This window comes from Patella vulgata, chromosome 3, assembly GCF_932274485.2.
Source record: "Patella vulgata chromosome 3, xgPatVulg1.2, whole genome shotgun sequence".
Lineage (NCBI taxonomy): Eukaryota > Metazoa > Mollusca > Gastropoda > Patellidae > Patella > Patella vulgata.
In genome coordinates this window covers 49,138,439-49,153,846 of record NC_065881.2, presented here as the reverse complement: position 1 = coordinate 49,153,846, position 15,408 = coordinate 49,138,439, and the positions used below count along the sequence as shown (strand labels likewise).

Below are 15,408 nucleotides of genomic sequence, written 5' to 3'. Positions count from 1 at the left end.
AATGTTTTACAGGACTGCGTGAAGAAATATAGTATAAGAAGACTTCTGAGTAGGCCAAAAGACCGTTAAATGAACATTTTTAAATCTACCTCTAAAATACTCTTTTATTTGGATGTTTGACTGTTTATTTTATAAACTGGTTTTACTTTAATGCATTTTTAAATCTTTGTAATTTCTTTTAAAACTCTTTTTATTTTAAGTTATGTTAAATATTGATAAGCTTTTAATGTGTAATATTAGATGAATAAACTATAGCGGGGGCATCCACAACAACTTGGTTTCCTTATTTTAACTTCGTTGTCTTGGAAACAAACTGCAAAGCCCAACAAGATGATTCATCTATTTATCGGTTTTAAAGGGAGATAATTACGGAAATATTTCAATTTTTTGCAAATAATCGAATACCGGTATTCGTTGCAATTATTTTACTGATGTGCTGCGAATTGGTGATATTAGGTTTGTATTTTATAATATAGGGTAGTATTTGGTTATTATTTGCTTGATTTGGGTGATATAGGCAGGTAAATGGAACAGCCAAGACATCGGTAATCACAATTGAAGTACATTTCCCACGATATATCTCACTATTTTTGAAAACAATCAAGTAATATGCTCATTTTGCACAATTATGTTGAAGTATTTGGTAGTATGTATGTTGTGATATTGGAGTGGTATTCGGGTGGTATTGGGTAAATCGTCCCGCTGCTTTAGCTCTGTGATACTTTTTCCGAAAAAATACAAACTTTCAGTTTCCATGTGGGTTTAACAATATGTCCCCAAATTCTACATTGACAGTAAGTTGAATGGATAACCATGTCTATATACCTGCATAATTTATAGTGGTAAGTGATTGTAGAGATTATCAAGTCAGTTCTTAAAGTTATGTAACAGCTCAATACATGTATATTGATTGGAAATGTTCAGATCTGGTAAATAGACAATATTATAACATTTGGGTATTTGATTTGCACACTTTTTTTTACAGGACTGCCCCTTTAGCTAAAGTAAATAAGCGGTGAATATGATCCTTAGTATGCAAAGAACTGTTTATCATACAAGAAACTGTTTAGCATACAAAATCCATACTTATCATATACAATTACGAATATTAAGATTTCATTAAATAATCATACACGAATAATATCAGCACTATTATAGTTACACAATGAAGTCAAAGTTTCTTTTGAAACAGATGTCAACTAGATAAAGTTTCACTTCTGTAGTGTGGTTGATCTGATGATATTGTTTCTGATGAAGACGGTAATGTAGAATGAAGATTTTCAACGTCTAATTCAGCTTTGGAAAAATACTGTCCTCCTAAACTTAAAATATCCATATATGGGGGTAGATCTGAATCATTTGTTCGTTCTGAATTGTCATTTACAATCGGTTTTGTTACAGTTTGATTGTTATCACAGAATACAGGTGTGGATTTAGTGCTTGGTTTATGTAATATGTTACTTAAATCAATATTAGGAGCACTACCAATATAGTTCACATTTGGTAAATCATAAGCAGGATACAATCCTGCTAGTTGATCACCCGAAATTTGGCCATTCACTTGAAGTTCAGATGGCAACAGATTTTGAGATTTTCTAACATCATCACTTCTAGAATCGATAAGAATTTTACCAGACACAGTTTGAAAATTTGAATTTATATCATCTAGAGAACTAGCAACCGTAAATTGTGTAGGAGAATCCAAAGTTCCAATTAAATCCGATAAATTATCAAAGAAGACTTTGTCAGGTTCTGACGAAACTGAAACTTGCTTAGAAATAGGTACAGGCAATGGTGTCTGTATTTTTTCATGTAACAGTGCCAGCTGATATGAAAATGGATATTCTTTGGACAATACAGGTTCAGATGTATTTTCCTGAGCATTACTTTCCCCTGTTAAAATTCTTGTAAGTAACTGAGATGAATCACTTGATGTAGTTACAACTACAGGAGTAACACATTCTATTATAGATTCTTTTGGATTATGCTTTTTGGAGGATGGAGTTCTCCCAATCTGCTTTAATGCTTCTTCATAAGTTGGTAACGTTGATGTCTCTGTTGATGTTGTTCTGGAATTGGAACTGCTTCTCTGATGAGAAATATTTTCTTTGGGTTTCGGAGAAACTATAATCATATCATCATCTGGTGTTGAACAGGATACACTTGGACTTCGTTGTATAGGAGATTCAGATTGTAATCGAATGGCATTAATGAGTGATAAATTTGGAGGAACTGTATCTCCATTGGTGTTGGTAATAACAAACCGGTTATTGAAACTGGAAGGGTTTAAAGAAACAAAACCACTGGGATCAAGCTGTTGAGCTAACAGCCTCTGATGTGTCTGTAAAGCTGCCTTAGTTAACCCCGGAGCTTTTTTCATGATATTTAATAACTGATTAGCTGTTGCACTTGCAGCAGAGGTACCTGTCATGGATGGTTCTGCTAAAGTAACTACCGGTCTGATAGGAGTCACAATACGTGGATTAATCAATGGTCCAACACCTGTGCTCATGCCTTGTATTGGCATGAATGCATTGGGGGAACCTATATATTCAACAGGACTTTGATTTATGCTGCCTTGTGATAAGCAATGTGGAGACATAATAGAAGATGGTGTTGATGTAGCACTTGGCCTTGGATGTGGTGATGTATGTGAAATAGGGCTAACAATTTGTTGGTCTGTGGTTATGCTATGAGATGATTCTGATCTTCCAATATAGCTCTCTGATACAAGTGTCACTTCAGTGGATGGTACTGGTGTGGAATTCATAACAGGGCTGGTGTTAAAGCTATGATAGCCAGCATCAGATATTAGGGTTTGGTTCTTAAACTGCTCTACTGAATGCTGCCTCTGCCTCCTTATAGGTTTTCTTGGAGGAGTAGTAAAGTCATGTGGAGAAATTGGCTTCTGAGTTATGGCATTAACTGGAGATACAGCTTCTATCCTAACATTGGGTTGCTGTGCTGGAAATGATTGTGGTTGCTGTGGGTTTGAAGGTACAGTGAAAACAGGCATGGAGATACTTCTCTGCACAGGTTGAAGTTTATATTTGGCGTTAAAGTACTCAGGTCTGTTTTGCCTGATAGGTGGTGTATTTGGTACAATAAATGGCTCTTGCTGGTCTTTTTCTGTTGTTTTTAGAGTAACATTAGGTGGCTCAGTCCAGATTAAATCGGCATTCATTCCTTCAGGTTTATTGCTCAAGTTACATGTACTGTCATTGAAACTCTGGTCTGCACCTTCTGTGGAATAATTTGAAGCCCTGCTTTGTGCCCTGGCTGTCAGAGCTTCAGTGACAAACTCAGCTACATCAGATGGAAGTTCTCCCTCATCTGTATTATCATTGTAGCCACATTTAGTGTCTAACTTATCAAGGGTTTCAACACACTCCATTTGAGCTGTATGCTCCACTTCTTTCTCTGGTTTCTTGTCTTCATCTTTTATTTTCTTATTCTTCGGTCTACCCAGTAATTCTACAATTTTACTCTGAGTAAAATCCTCATTTCGCCTCTTTGGGATATAATCCATGTTCATTCTAGCTTCAATTGATCTACTTGGCAGTGGAGATGGTGGTTCTTTAGACAAAGATTTTGCGGGCTGATGAATACTTCTAAGGAGATTAGGATTATCTAATTTAATAGGCTTTTTTAGCAGAGAAAGAAGATTTACTGGATGACAACTACCTTGCTTTTGTTTTTCAGGCTTTTTAGATTGTGGATCCACACTTTTGCTAACTTCTGGAGGGTCTACATCCACAAGTTTGTTCAAAAAATTATGAATTCTTTCATCAAGCTGCATCTTTTCTTTCATAAGCTGTTTTTGAGATGGACGAAGAGATTTAGCACTAATACCGATGGAAGAAGTTTCTGTTTTAGAGTTTCTGTTAACGGACTGACAAAGATTCTTATCAACTGCCACTGAATTTGAATCTAGCAGAGCATCGTGCTCCAAGCTCTCAAGATTAAGATTATTGCTTAAAAGTTGTATATTTGTTTCAGCATGTGAGTTGGTAACACCTTTAGATACTAATTTGCAGCTTTGGTTTATACTTCTTCCATGCTTTGACTGGTTTACATTCTCAGATGTTTCTCCTTTTTGCTTGCTCTCCATCATAGAATTTGTTTTCTTTGAAATCAAAGCTGACCCTTGGTCAGAGCTTTTGCGCTTCCTGTTAAGTGTGTCATTTTCAGACTTACTGACTTCCATCATAGTCATTTCTGGCTGTTTACATGAATTTTCAATTTGGTTAAAACTTATCTCAGACATCTCAGTGTATGTACTGTTTTTAGAACTTTGGGAAATATTGGGCTGTATGTTTGTTGGTCTTACGTATTCCTGACTTGAAACTATTGTTGAAGTAGTGATGGTTGTGGGTTCCATACTACTCCTAACAGTGCTAATATTGGAAGATCTTTTCATTTGGTTTTGACTTGCAGGGTAGAATGTCAAAATGCCTGAATTTTCCTTGGAAGAGGCATGATTGTGTGTTGACATACTGGTTATGGCAGTGGTAGTAACAGTTTGACATGGCGACACAATGGTGCTGTTTTTTGTGGTCATGCTCTGCTGTGCAGATGAACCTAATATGATAAGAACGTCATTTGTTTTGGTACCTGCAGCAGATGCTGGAATTCTTAAGATTTGTGGTGCTACAACTGGTAAAGATCCAGTTACAGTGCTAGTTGCTTGTGGAGTTGGAATAGTAGTGAAATGTGTTCTCACTTCTTGAGCTTCTTTAGCTCTTTTCTCTTTCAAAATGGCTGCAACAGGTCTGCTGTCATAAGTTGGTGCTTCAGCTGGAGGTTTTTGAGAAACTGATGTTTTTGTAGGTGTAACTTTAGGTTTGATTGGTGTAAATCTATTTTTGGATTTTCTAGGTGTTTGTGGGGACAGTGATTTAGATTGAACAGTAGATGAGACTTGTGAACCCGATGAAGAATCTAGTGTTATTTGCTGTGTGTTTTCAGATTTGAGTATATCATAGGTCATTTCTTGATCATTCTGGATCTTTTCAGACAATGTTACTCCAAGAGATACGGACGGATCATTACTGAAGGCTGATTCTTTCCTTTGATTTGAGACTGGAACAAAAGCACTTCGAGTGGAAGGAGTGGATGGTAAAATGATTATACTGTTTTCGTTGGACATAGCACTATTATCTACACATATAGCATAATTTGAATATTGAGTAATATTTTCTTTTTCATTAGTGTCCATTGCTTGAGAATCACCTCTAGTAATGTTTTTATTTTCGTCTGATTTATGACCAATGACTTGTATCACAGATCGTTTTTGCACAACACTATAAGGTTGTTGAGATGAACTGGATGATTCACAAGTAGAAAGTGATGTATTGGTAAATATATTATTATGAGATGTAATGGGATAATTATCTTTTCCTACATTCACAACAGTAGCACTATCTGAACACATAATAACTGGTTCACTGGGTTCAGTGGTTTTCTGTTTAGCAGAATTGAGCACAGATATATCAACAGTGTTTCTACCATTGGTGGTAGCAGAGTTTGTTTCATTTGACTGACTGTCACTAAGTGAACGCCGTCTGTTTTTAGACGAATCACTATTGGGTGATTGAAGAAGTTTGGATATGTCACGTGCAGCACCTTTTCCTTGGAATGATTGTTTCAGATTTTTGGGAGACAAAATGAGTCCTCTTGATTGTATTAGTTGTTCATGCTCTTGCTCATTCTCATATTTCTGCTGTTGAAGAATTTTTTTCTGTTCTTTAAGAATTTCTCTTTCCTGCAGTTTCCTTTGTAACTGCAGTTGGGTTTCTCTGTGCTTATTTCCATTGGACGGACTTGAAAACAGCATAGAAACAGGAACTGAAAGGGAAAAAATATTATTCAGAAATCAACTTTTACTTAATAAATGAATTGGGATTATTAGAAATTACTACTCAACTGATATGTAAGGCTTCATACTGAAGCATGTCAGATAGCCAAGTATCAAATCCAAGACCAAACACCATAAAAAATTAGTCAAATTGATCAATCTTGTCAAGTTCTCGCCATTTCAATTTACACCATCGCCATAAAAAGAGTCGATAAGATAATAATAATTCTGAAACATTCTCCATACAATTGTTAATACAGGTTTTTATGTAATAGATTTTAAGTAGATAGTACATACAGTAGAATCTGTATTAAGCAGCCACTCAAGGGAATTTTCAGGATTGACCGCGGAGGTGCTACAAAGTATGTCAAGATGGTATCATTCAACATTGACCGTTGAATAGGCAAGGTTTTGTTAAATTTATTAGTAAAATAGTGAACGCTGCCGGCGTTAGAGGAGTGAAATAAAGAGATGAAATAATAGAATTTCTATGGGGGGAATTTATTGTGACCACTTACAAAGATATGTTGCTGAATAGGAGTGGCTGCTCGTATAGATTCTACTGTATTTTTAAAAGGCTTATTTACCAAGTAGTACGATGCCCTTTCAATGCATTTTGGAAACATTTTAACTTCTCAATCAAACAAATAAAGAGAGAGAGAGAGAGAGAAATGGGGTTTAACGTCCACTCAACACAAACTAGGTCATTTCGGGACTAACATGGTTTAATTTTATTTCAATAATTCGCTTGCGCGTAGGGGTCTTTAGCAGTGGGAGGAAACCAGACGACCCGGAAAAAACCCACAAGGTTGTAAAGGCGGGCGACCCTACTCCTTGTCACATACAACCGGGATTCGAAACCACACCAGTTGACTCAATGACAGGCCTTATGATACAGCGCGCACGTGCTAACCATTCGCCCATCCAACTCCCCCAAACAAATAAAAGTTAAACAAATAGTTACCTTTAGAACTGTGCATTCCCGAGTCCTGCATAGCTGCAAGAACCGTAAAGGCTGCCATTGACTTGCTGTTAACATAATGGTTACCAACCAAGTATTCTGATAGCTCTCCAAGGCTGTTGAAATGAGAACCCAGTAATTTTTGAGCCCATTCACAAACAAGTTGACAAGATGCCAAAAACAATTCATCCTCTTCACTACCTTCATCCTATAAAATTAACAAATAGATTCATTTATGGTACTCTGTTTCTTGTTATCTTACCACTGATTTTGGATATATTCTAAACTACGAAATTAATGACTGAATGATTGAAATGGTGTTTAACGTCATACTTTTCAGCACCAAACAGACTAATGTGAACATTAATATGTTAAATGTGATCTATGACTCATTGCATCAATTTCAATACACATTTTTGTTTTCCACCATAAAACATAGGTTTTCAGGCAATGTACATGTACCACAAGTTTACTAGCAGTTTCATCGTCCAATTTTTAAAGTCTAGATAGTGATAGTTTAATCTCTATGGTGTGTGTTCCATTATGCCAATGTATAAAATTCATTGTGGATAACACAAACAAGATTTCATGGCAAATTGCTTGCTAGAATAAAGTTTTGAAGTGTAGAATATTTTGTTACTGCAGAGACATTCTAATGCCAAAGAAATATTCGTTAGCACCACTTTTTGACCAATCATAATCAAAGAAATTTCCATTTTTCTTACAAAACATATTACGGCATCACACTAATTGAGGTCAAATTTATTTCCTTATGCATATATTTTTCTTGTCTTACAGAATTGACTATTTTCTTTTTAATTACATTAAATACAGAGGAATTAATAATGACATGTCAATTAACAACTGCTAACAGTACTTGGATGTACAATAAATATAGCTAGTATTAGTGTTGGTCAGATTCCTAAGCCAATATCATAATAATGTTGCAATGTCAAATACTACACATATTAGGCAGTGTAATCTATAACTTAAGTCACAGAAGTTCAAATTTTTTTTCATCAGGACAACACAATCTAAAGGCAGAAAACATTTGGTTGCTCTTCTCAAAAGTTCATAGCTGCAAATATTAAAATATTTCATAGGTTACCTTTATCTTTCTTGAACTAACTTCCAATTCTGGTAATGATGGTGGCTGAACTTCAAGTTTTTTCCGTAACCCACTGTAGCAATATGTTTGACTAGCTAAGGAAAAGAATTTTACAATACATACACACACAATAACAATAAGGAAGGTCATCTGTCCCAAGAAACTTTCTCGGCCAACAACGGGATTGAACCCTGGATCTCTTGGTTAGTGAGTCAGTGTACTACTCACTGAGCCACTGTGCAGCTCCTTCAAACCATAAACTTGGACATAACTTCATAATTTGCCACCCTGATTCTTTGAATAGTAGTCAAACAGGTCTCCTTAATAGCTCATGCATATCCCTTTATTTCTCATAAATAGATTTAAAAGTCAGAATGCAATTTGTGACAGAAAAAGAAAGTTTCTAGATAAGGGACTTCAGTGCATTCTACTTTCTGCCCATTTTATGTGAATAAACCAAGGGATGACAATACATCAACAATATATATGTAATTCATTATTTAGCAGTTAATTTTTTAAAACACAGAGAATTAACACATTACATTATCAACCATGAAAAAAACTAATTAGAGAGAAAGAGAAATAGGGTTTAACATCCACTCAACACAAACTAGGTCATTTCAGGACTAACACATGGTTTAATTTTATTTCAATAATTCCCTTGCGTGTAGGGTTCTTTAGCAGTGGGAGGAAACCGGAGGTCCTGGAGGAAACCCATGAGGTTGGACAGGCAACGCTACTCCTTGTCACGTACAACCGGCAAATCGAAACCATACTAGTTGACTCAATGAAAGACCTTATGATACAGCACGCACATGCTAACCATTCGGCCATCCAAGCCCCCCAATTAATTATAAAGGATATCTGGACTGTCCTCTTTGTCCAAGTCGTCTGGCTTTCACATTTGGAAATACACACTTCATAACTTTCCCAAAATCTGCTGGACATAAAAACTTCCTATCATGACTGTCACAGTACTCTCTGAAAGTTTAAATTAATGATTAAAATAAAAAATTTAAGAAAGATGAAATAAAATCCAATTGTTACCATTTAAATGGGCAAATTTCCACATAGATAAATCTCTATGAGAAATTAGTGACATTGACACTCGTTCAATTAAAGATTCATATCAAAACATCTGCATATGTATGATATTTTGCCTAGATCTAATATTTTACCATATTTATCGATGATTATATTATAAGGTGATATAACTGGGAGACCTCACTACAGCCTTTCTTTATGGTTTATATTTGTGTAGTCAAACTTCTGTCCACTACAAATTGATAGATAAATACATACTTATAATCATCATAAACTTCATGTTTCGGAACACAGATTTCACCGTCTTCTTCTAAATGACTTCTTATCCATGTAAAAGCTTGAGCTTGTTCTACTCTATTTGACGAATGTAGAAAAGAATTTGGTGTTCTAAAATGTATTTAAAAAGAATACAAATTACATAACATCTCATCCTTACTAAAAACATTGATATGACAGCTTTATTTACAAAATCTAAATATTCCACTGCTTTGAATTGAATATAAATTTTTTTATTCAAGGCAGTAGAATATTTCCCACAAGGTCATTTGGATCATAGTCTAGAATGCCATCAACCTCTCCGGGCGTTATACAACTAATATACATTATATGCATGCAGTTCAATCTGTGAACAAAAATGTCTGATAACTTTACTTTGGTTGATCTGTAACCACAATTTGAAGGTTCCTGATGTAACGCAAAAGGAAATCAGTTGTAACTTGCTGAAGTAAAGAGCTGTAATTTACTTACTGCCTCAAAACTTCTTCTGTAGCAGAACCTGTAGGAAGTTTCAGATATAATAGTAACTTTTCAACATCAGACAACTGGCTCACTTCACCCTGAAAATTTAAATTTATGAAACTAGAGATTAGTTACAGTACTAATAAAACAAAGCAATAGTAAATAGATTAAATAACAATGCCTCAATCCTGTACAAGCTCTGTTCATGTGAAACCGTACATGTAACTGATGTTGATGATTGTCATGAAAAATGGGTATGGACGGGCATCTTCAATAGAAGGCTTGATCTCGCTTTAACTACGTACATCTTATCAAGAACTTTATGTAATACCCTGCATATTTCGTCACTAATTTCTATTGGGTACAAGCCCAGCTTGTGAGCCTATTACAGATTCCTTGATCGTCGCGAATACCAAGCCTCACATTTTCAAGCTAAAATGTCTATCTGTGATAATCGATTTGCAAAGTATAACTTATACTTACCAAAATATTAGATATTCTATCTTTGCCCTCAAGACTGAAAAAAAAAAAAGGAGTAATTTCAGGAGAAAATAAATCTAATTAATTCTGCCAATGCATACAAAGAAATTTGAAATGAACCTTTTATTGTTCTGTGAAAAACATTATTTTAGTTAATAATTCATCAAAATTTTCCTGAAATATTCCAAGAAGCAGCAGGTTGAAAAGTCGTATATTTAAAAGGGGGATTGGATTGGATGGCCGAATGGTTAGCACTTGCACGCTGTATTAGAAGGTCTGTTGTACGTGACAAGGAATAGGGTCGCCTGTCCAACCTTGTGGGTTTTCTCCGGACCTCACACTGCTGAAGACCCCTATGCACCCCTATTAGGGTGGTCTAATTTGTGTCGAGTTGACGTTAAACTCTCTCTCTCTCTCTCTCTCCCTCTCTTCAATCAGTCAGGAGGTAATTGGTAGTTGACTGGCTAAGCGGATGTGGAGAGTTTGCTTAACACAGGATACATTGGACGTGGGCGTGGCCTGCCTGTGTTTTTGTTACCCATAAGCGATCGCCATGTTTCTTCTTCAAATTTAAAACAAGTATGGCAGTCGTTTAGGGTGTAACCTTTTTTTTATTTAATTATTTCTGTATTTTTGTAATCAGAGTTCAGCTTTAATGTTTGGCTTGAGAGTAGTAAGTTTATTGTTAAGATGATTATAAGGAGCTTGATAATAATGAAAGAAGTCAAATAAGTAATCAAGGCATTGTTTTAACGAAATTTTATAGATAAATATAGGCTACACTGATTAGAGCTATGTCGATTTACTAATGTCAGAATTTCCAATTTGTCTAGTCGAGGGTAAACATCGACAGTATGTTTTACTTCTAAGATTAATTTTAAGGCCATTGTTTGCAGTCGAGAAAGACGGTCAAGAGATTTAGCGTCACAACGGTCCCATACTGAGGAACAATAATCTATATGTGGTTGAAAGTGGGCATTATAGAAAAGGATTCAGAACGGAGTTGGAAGAATTTTTTTAATTTGACAGAGTTGAAAAACTCTCTGGCTTGATTTTTTAGAGATACATGTAAACTCGATATGATCTTTCCAAGTTAGATTATGATTGAGAAAAACACCTAATTACGTAATTTAATATTCAAAGTAGCAAGGAGGATATTTATTTTTTGTTGCATCATAATTAGCATAGTTTTTGTTTTCGAAATATTTAATCTCATATGGTTTTTATCACACCAGGCTAATACTATATTGGCATCAAGTTGAAGTTTGTATTCTAATTCTTTGACAGTAGACCCAGAGGTGGAGACGAATCCATGACCACTCGGACCAAGACCAGTCAGACCAACTGATAGACCACTCGGACCAAACAAAAAGACTACTTGGACCATACAACAAGACTACTCGTACCAAAGATAAGACCACTCGGACCAATAATAAAGTGTTGTTTTAATAAATTAATAATTGTGTTTGTTTTAATATGACTGCTTGGACCAATAATAAAGTGTTGTTTTAATAAATTGATAATTGTGTTTGTTTTAATACATGTGTATGCATCAGTTAAAACAACGATAACTGAGTAGTGATTAATTTGTATGTATCTGTACTCACCTGGGTTACTAGCTGCAATATTTGTGATAATTCTTATTAACAGCTACAACTGATACATTATTCGAGGCTTTGAGCAAGTAAAATTACGCTCAATTGCAAAATTTGCAACACATATCATCACAGTTTGCATGGAAATAAGTAATTACATGTATGTTACAAATACTGAAATCTTAATCTTATCTTACCGAGTGTGATTGTGGTTCGCGGACATTTTAAAAGGAAAAGAAATTTCCCATAGCAGTTGGGTTTAATCAAATCATATAATTATATGGTAAGGTTTCACCTTTATTTTAATTGGTTTATTATATGTTAAGCTATGTACAGTACAGTTTGGGGTCAGTGTAATTGAAAATTAACGAAGACATAGGTCAGTAACTTTTTTGTAGTCAAATGTCTACTGTGGCTGGAGCAAGACGGAAGACATTAGTAGTGGAACTATTTCTTCCCCGTTACATGCTAATCAAATTGATGAAGCACATCAAAGAAAAACAATTAAAGCTACGTTCCCAGAAAAGTATTTATCGGGTGGTTATTTCCAATAAAAGTATGGCAATTTTGGTATATATGGAAAAGTAGAAATATCCAATCTTACTAGAAAAATACTGGATTCCCTGAAAAACACTCATGGAGCGCATACAGGACAAAAATGTACAGGTTTCCCTAATCGACAGCCCGACGATTAGGAGTGTCTGCACGCGTGACATCAAGGGTTGCACGCGGAGCTTGAGCACTTGATGTACATGTTGATAAACTTTATGAAGAGTTAAACGTACAAACACTTTCTGAGATAAAAATCATGGAAAAAGACGCCGGCAGAGGATAATCCAAGAATTTAATTAGGCTTTGATATTTGTAATAAATAGTCAGTGATAAAGGTAACATCCTTTTTTCTATGCTATGAATTCTAATCCAACATCGTACCTGTTGTGTCACAAAACACAAACTAGGGCTGGCAATCGATCCTGTTTCAAGTATCGATTATCGCAGACCATCCGCCGATCAATAATCGATAATATCGGCAAATTATTTTGACTTACAATTGGTTTGAAAACAATCATAATTTGTACATGAATAACGAATTATATGCGAATTTATGGTGTGATATCATTCTGTATACATGTAGAATTTTTTTTGGGGCATTTGACTTTGACAATAAGATAATAGCATTCCACAATAAAACCAAGGTGTGGAAAGAAATTCAATCATCTTCGTTTGGAAGACAGAACCGCCACCGCTTGCCATATCTTTGTCGCTTGTGACCTGAACAATAATGAGTAAAATGTAGTTATTTCCTCTTCAGACATTTCTTCGCAAATTAACTGATAAGATAATAAAGGGAAAGTACGTGTAGGACTTAGAAACAGAGAAGACGAAAGAAATGAAGAGTTAATATAAGGGGCAAAACTGAATGGTACATGAAACCATTGGCTCTCATCATGACATAAACGGCCGACATTTCTCACCGGTGGCGTCTCGAGTGAAAAAACAAAACGTGTGTGTTTTATTATGACTATTCTGTTTAATTACAGTTCCAGGTCTAAGCACACGTTGCAAAGAATACAGTAATAAGGATTATTTTTATGGACTTCCTCTTACAAGTGAAGTATCTATAATTGCGCGATAATCGATATTTTAAAACTGTATCGATAATCGATTTTCAAAACGTTTACCGACGATTATCGGCAATATCAATATTTTCCGCCAGCCGTAACACAAACATGACCTCTTTTGATCAAGTTTTTATAGCAGGGTATTCCCTAACAATTGCAATGTTTTGAGAAGGATTTGAAGCAAAATTATGATAAATTAATTAGTTTGAATATGTTTTTAGTCCGAATATATCAGCAAATCACCCAGTTTGTACCAGGGAATGTATCTTTAAATTGTTGATGTAATAATATGAAGTAAGTTATGTATATACTCACCTATAAATTATTCATCTCTTTGTATTGTGATTTACTAATAAATAACATATTGTCTGTATTTTATTTTTAAAATGAACAAGTCAAGCCTTACAATATAATTTAATTGGTTTGAGTGGTCCTTTGGGTTGGTCCGAGTAGCAAAGATAAATATTGGTCCGAGTGGTCTTACAATATAAATTAATTGGTCCGAGTGGCTTTTTGGTTTGGTCCGAGTAGTCTTTTGGGTTGGCCCGAGTGGTCCCTATTTTGGTCCGACTGGTCTTTTTTGGGTCCGAGTGGTCTTGGTCCGAGTGGTCTGGATATTGGTCCGAGTGGTCTTACAATATAAATTAATTGGTCCGAGTGGCTTTTTGGTTTGGTCCGAGTAGTCTTTTGGATTGGTCCGAGTGGTCCCTATTTTGGTCCGACTGGTCTTTTTTTGGTCCGAGTGGTCTTTGGTCCGAGTGGTCTGGATACCGTGTAGACGGTTGTGTCATCCGCAAAGAGGTCAGTTTTAGAGGATAGGTATAAAGGTAAATCATTTATAAAAATATTAAATAATATGGGTCCTAATATTGATCCTTAGATTACACCGTGATAAATAGGTTTATTTTCAGATAATATGCCATTAACCGACGTGCACCATCTTATTTAATAAATAAAATGATAACTTAATATAGGTACCGGTAGCTAAATAATTTTCTATTACAAATAAAAAAAATATAATGTCATTAAGAATGCCTATTATTCATACTATATCTACAGCACTATACATGACATACTGTATGCAGTATATATATATATATATATACATGTATATATATGAGGCATGCACATTTCTTATAATGAATAAAATAATAATCAATCCTGGTAGATTAGACCAAATTTATTACAAATATCAAAATCATAATGTCTTTAATAATATCTACTATCCATTCATACATGTACTACATGTGTTTTTGTCCAATATTGTAACCAAAGTAATTTCATCTTGACATTTTAGAATAGAATAAGCCTTAAGTCTGACTCATCCAATAAATTTGCTGTCAGATTCCAATTCCTTAATGACAGAGGGATATACTGTGTTCTTATTTCACTATCCTTTCTACATTTACATGATATTCATCTGTAATCTTGATTTTTTAATGAAACATAGCTAGAAATGTCAAATGCATTATCATTGTAATAGTTTACCCTAGCTGTCAGTGTCAGACACACGCCAGACAGCACCAGACTGGCTTTCGTTGCCCTTGTGTACTCTGTCAGAAGGAATGAAATTATTTAAATACTACAATAAAACTAACCTAACAGAGGTTTCAATTCGTTCTTCGATGTTTCCAAGCTTGCGTTTGGCCTGTGCATCCCCAGGTCGAGTTGTCATCTCTATCCCATTATTGCCAATCAAATTCTTCCCACCTTCATTTTCATTGTAAACACACTGGTGTTGTCCGTCGGATCCGTCTACTTCGCTGTTCTCCGAGTCAATTTTCTGCCATTGTGGACAATTATTATTTACTAAGTCATTATTTCTATCATTTACATCGCTACAGTCCTGATTCATAGTATTTTAAGATAGAAATCTAGAGTTAAACATGATAAACATTACACATGTTGATTTTACATTCAGAAATGTACAATGCCACTGCTGTGCGCATGCGTAAGTAATGTAGTGAGGGCACCTGCCAATGTCGTAAAACAACAGACATGTT

General features: G+C 35.1%; 1 protein-coding gene across 1 annotated transcript; it reads right to left on the bottom strand.

The window, feature by feature from the left end:
• Nucleotides 1-483: 483 nt before the first annotated feature.
• Nucleotides 484-15,328, bottom strand: LOC126815839 (mucin-4). The gene is made up of 8 exons (XM_050541819.2): nt 15,004-15,328; nt 10,192-10,225; nt 9,718-9,806; nt 9,229-9,357; nt 8,791-8,907; nt 7,927-8,011; nt 6,822-7,026; nt 484-5,847 (listed from the first exon to the last, which is right to left on the bottom strand). Exons 1-8 carry the CDS (start codon nt 15,258-15,260, stop codon nt 1,196-1,198), a joined length of 5,568 nt encoding a protein of 1,855 aa, XP_050397776.2. The 5' UTR covers nt 15,261-15,328; the 3' UTR covers nt 484-1,195.
• Between the last annotated feature and the right edge of the window lie 80 nt (nt 15,329-15,408).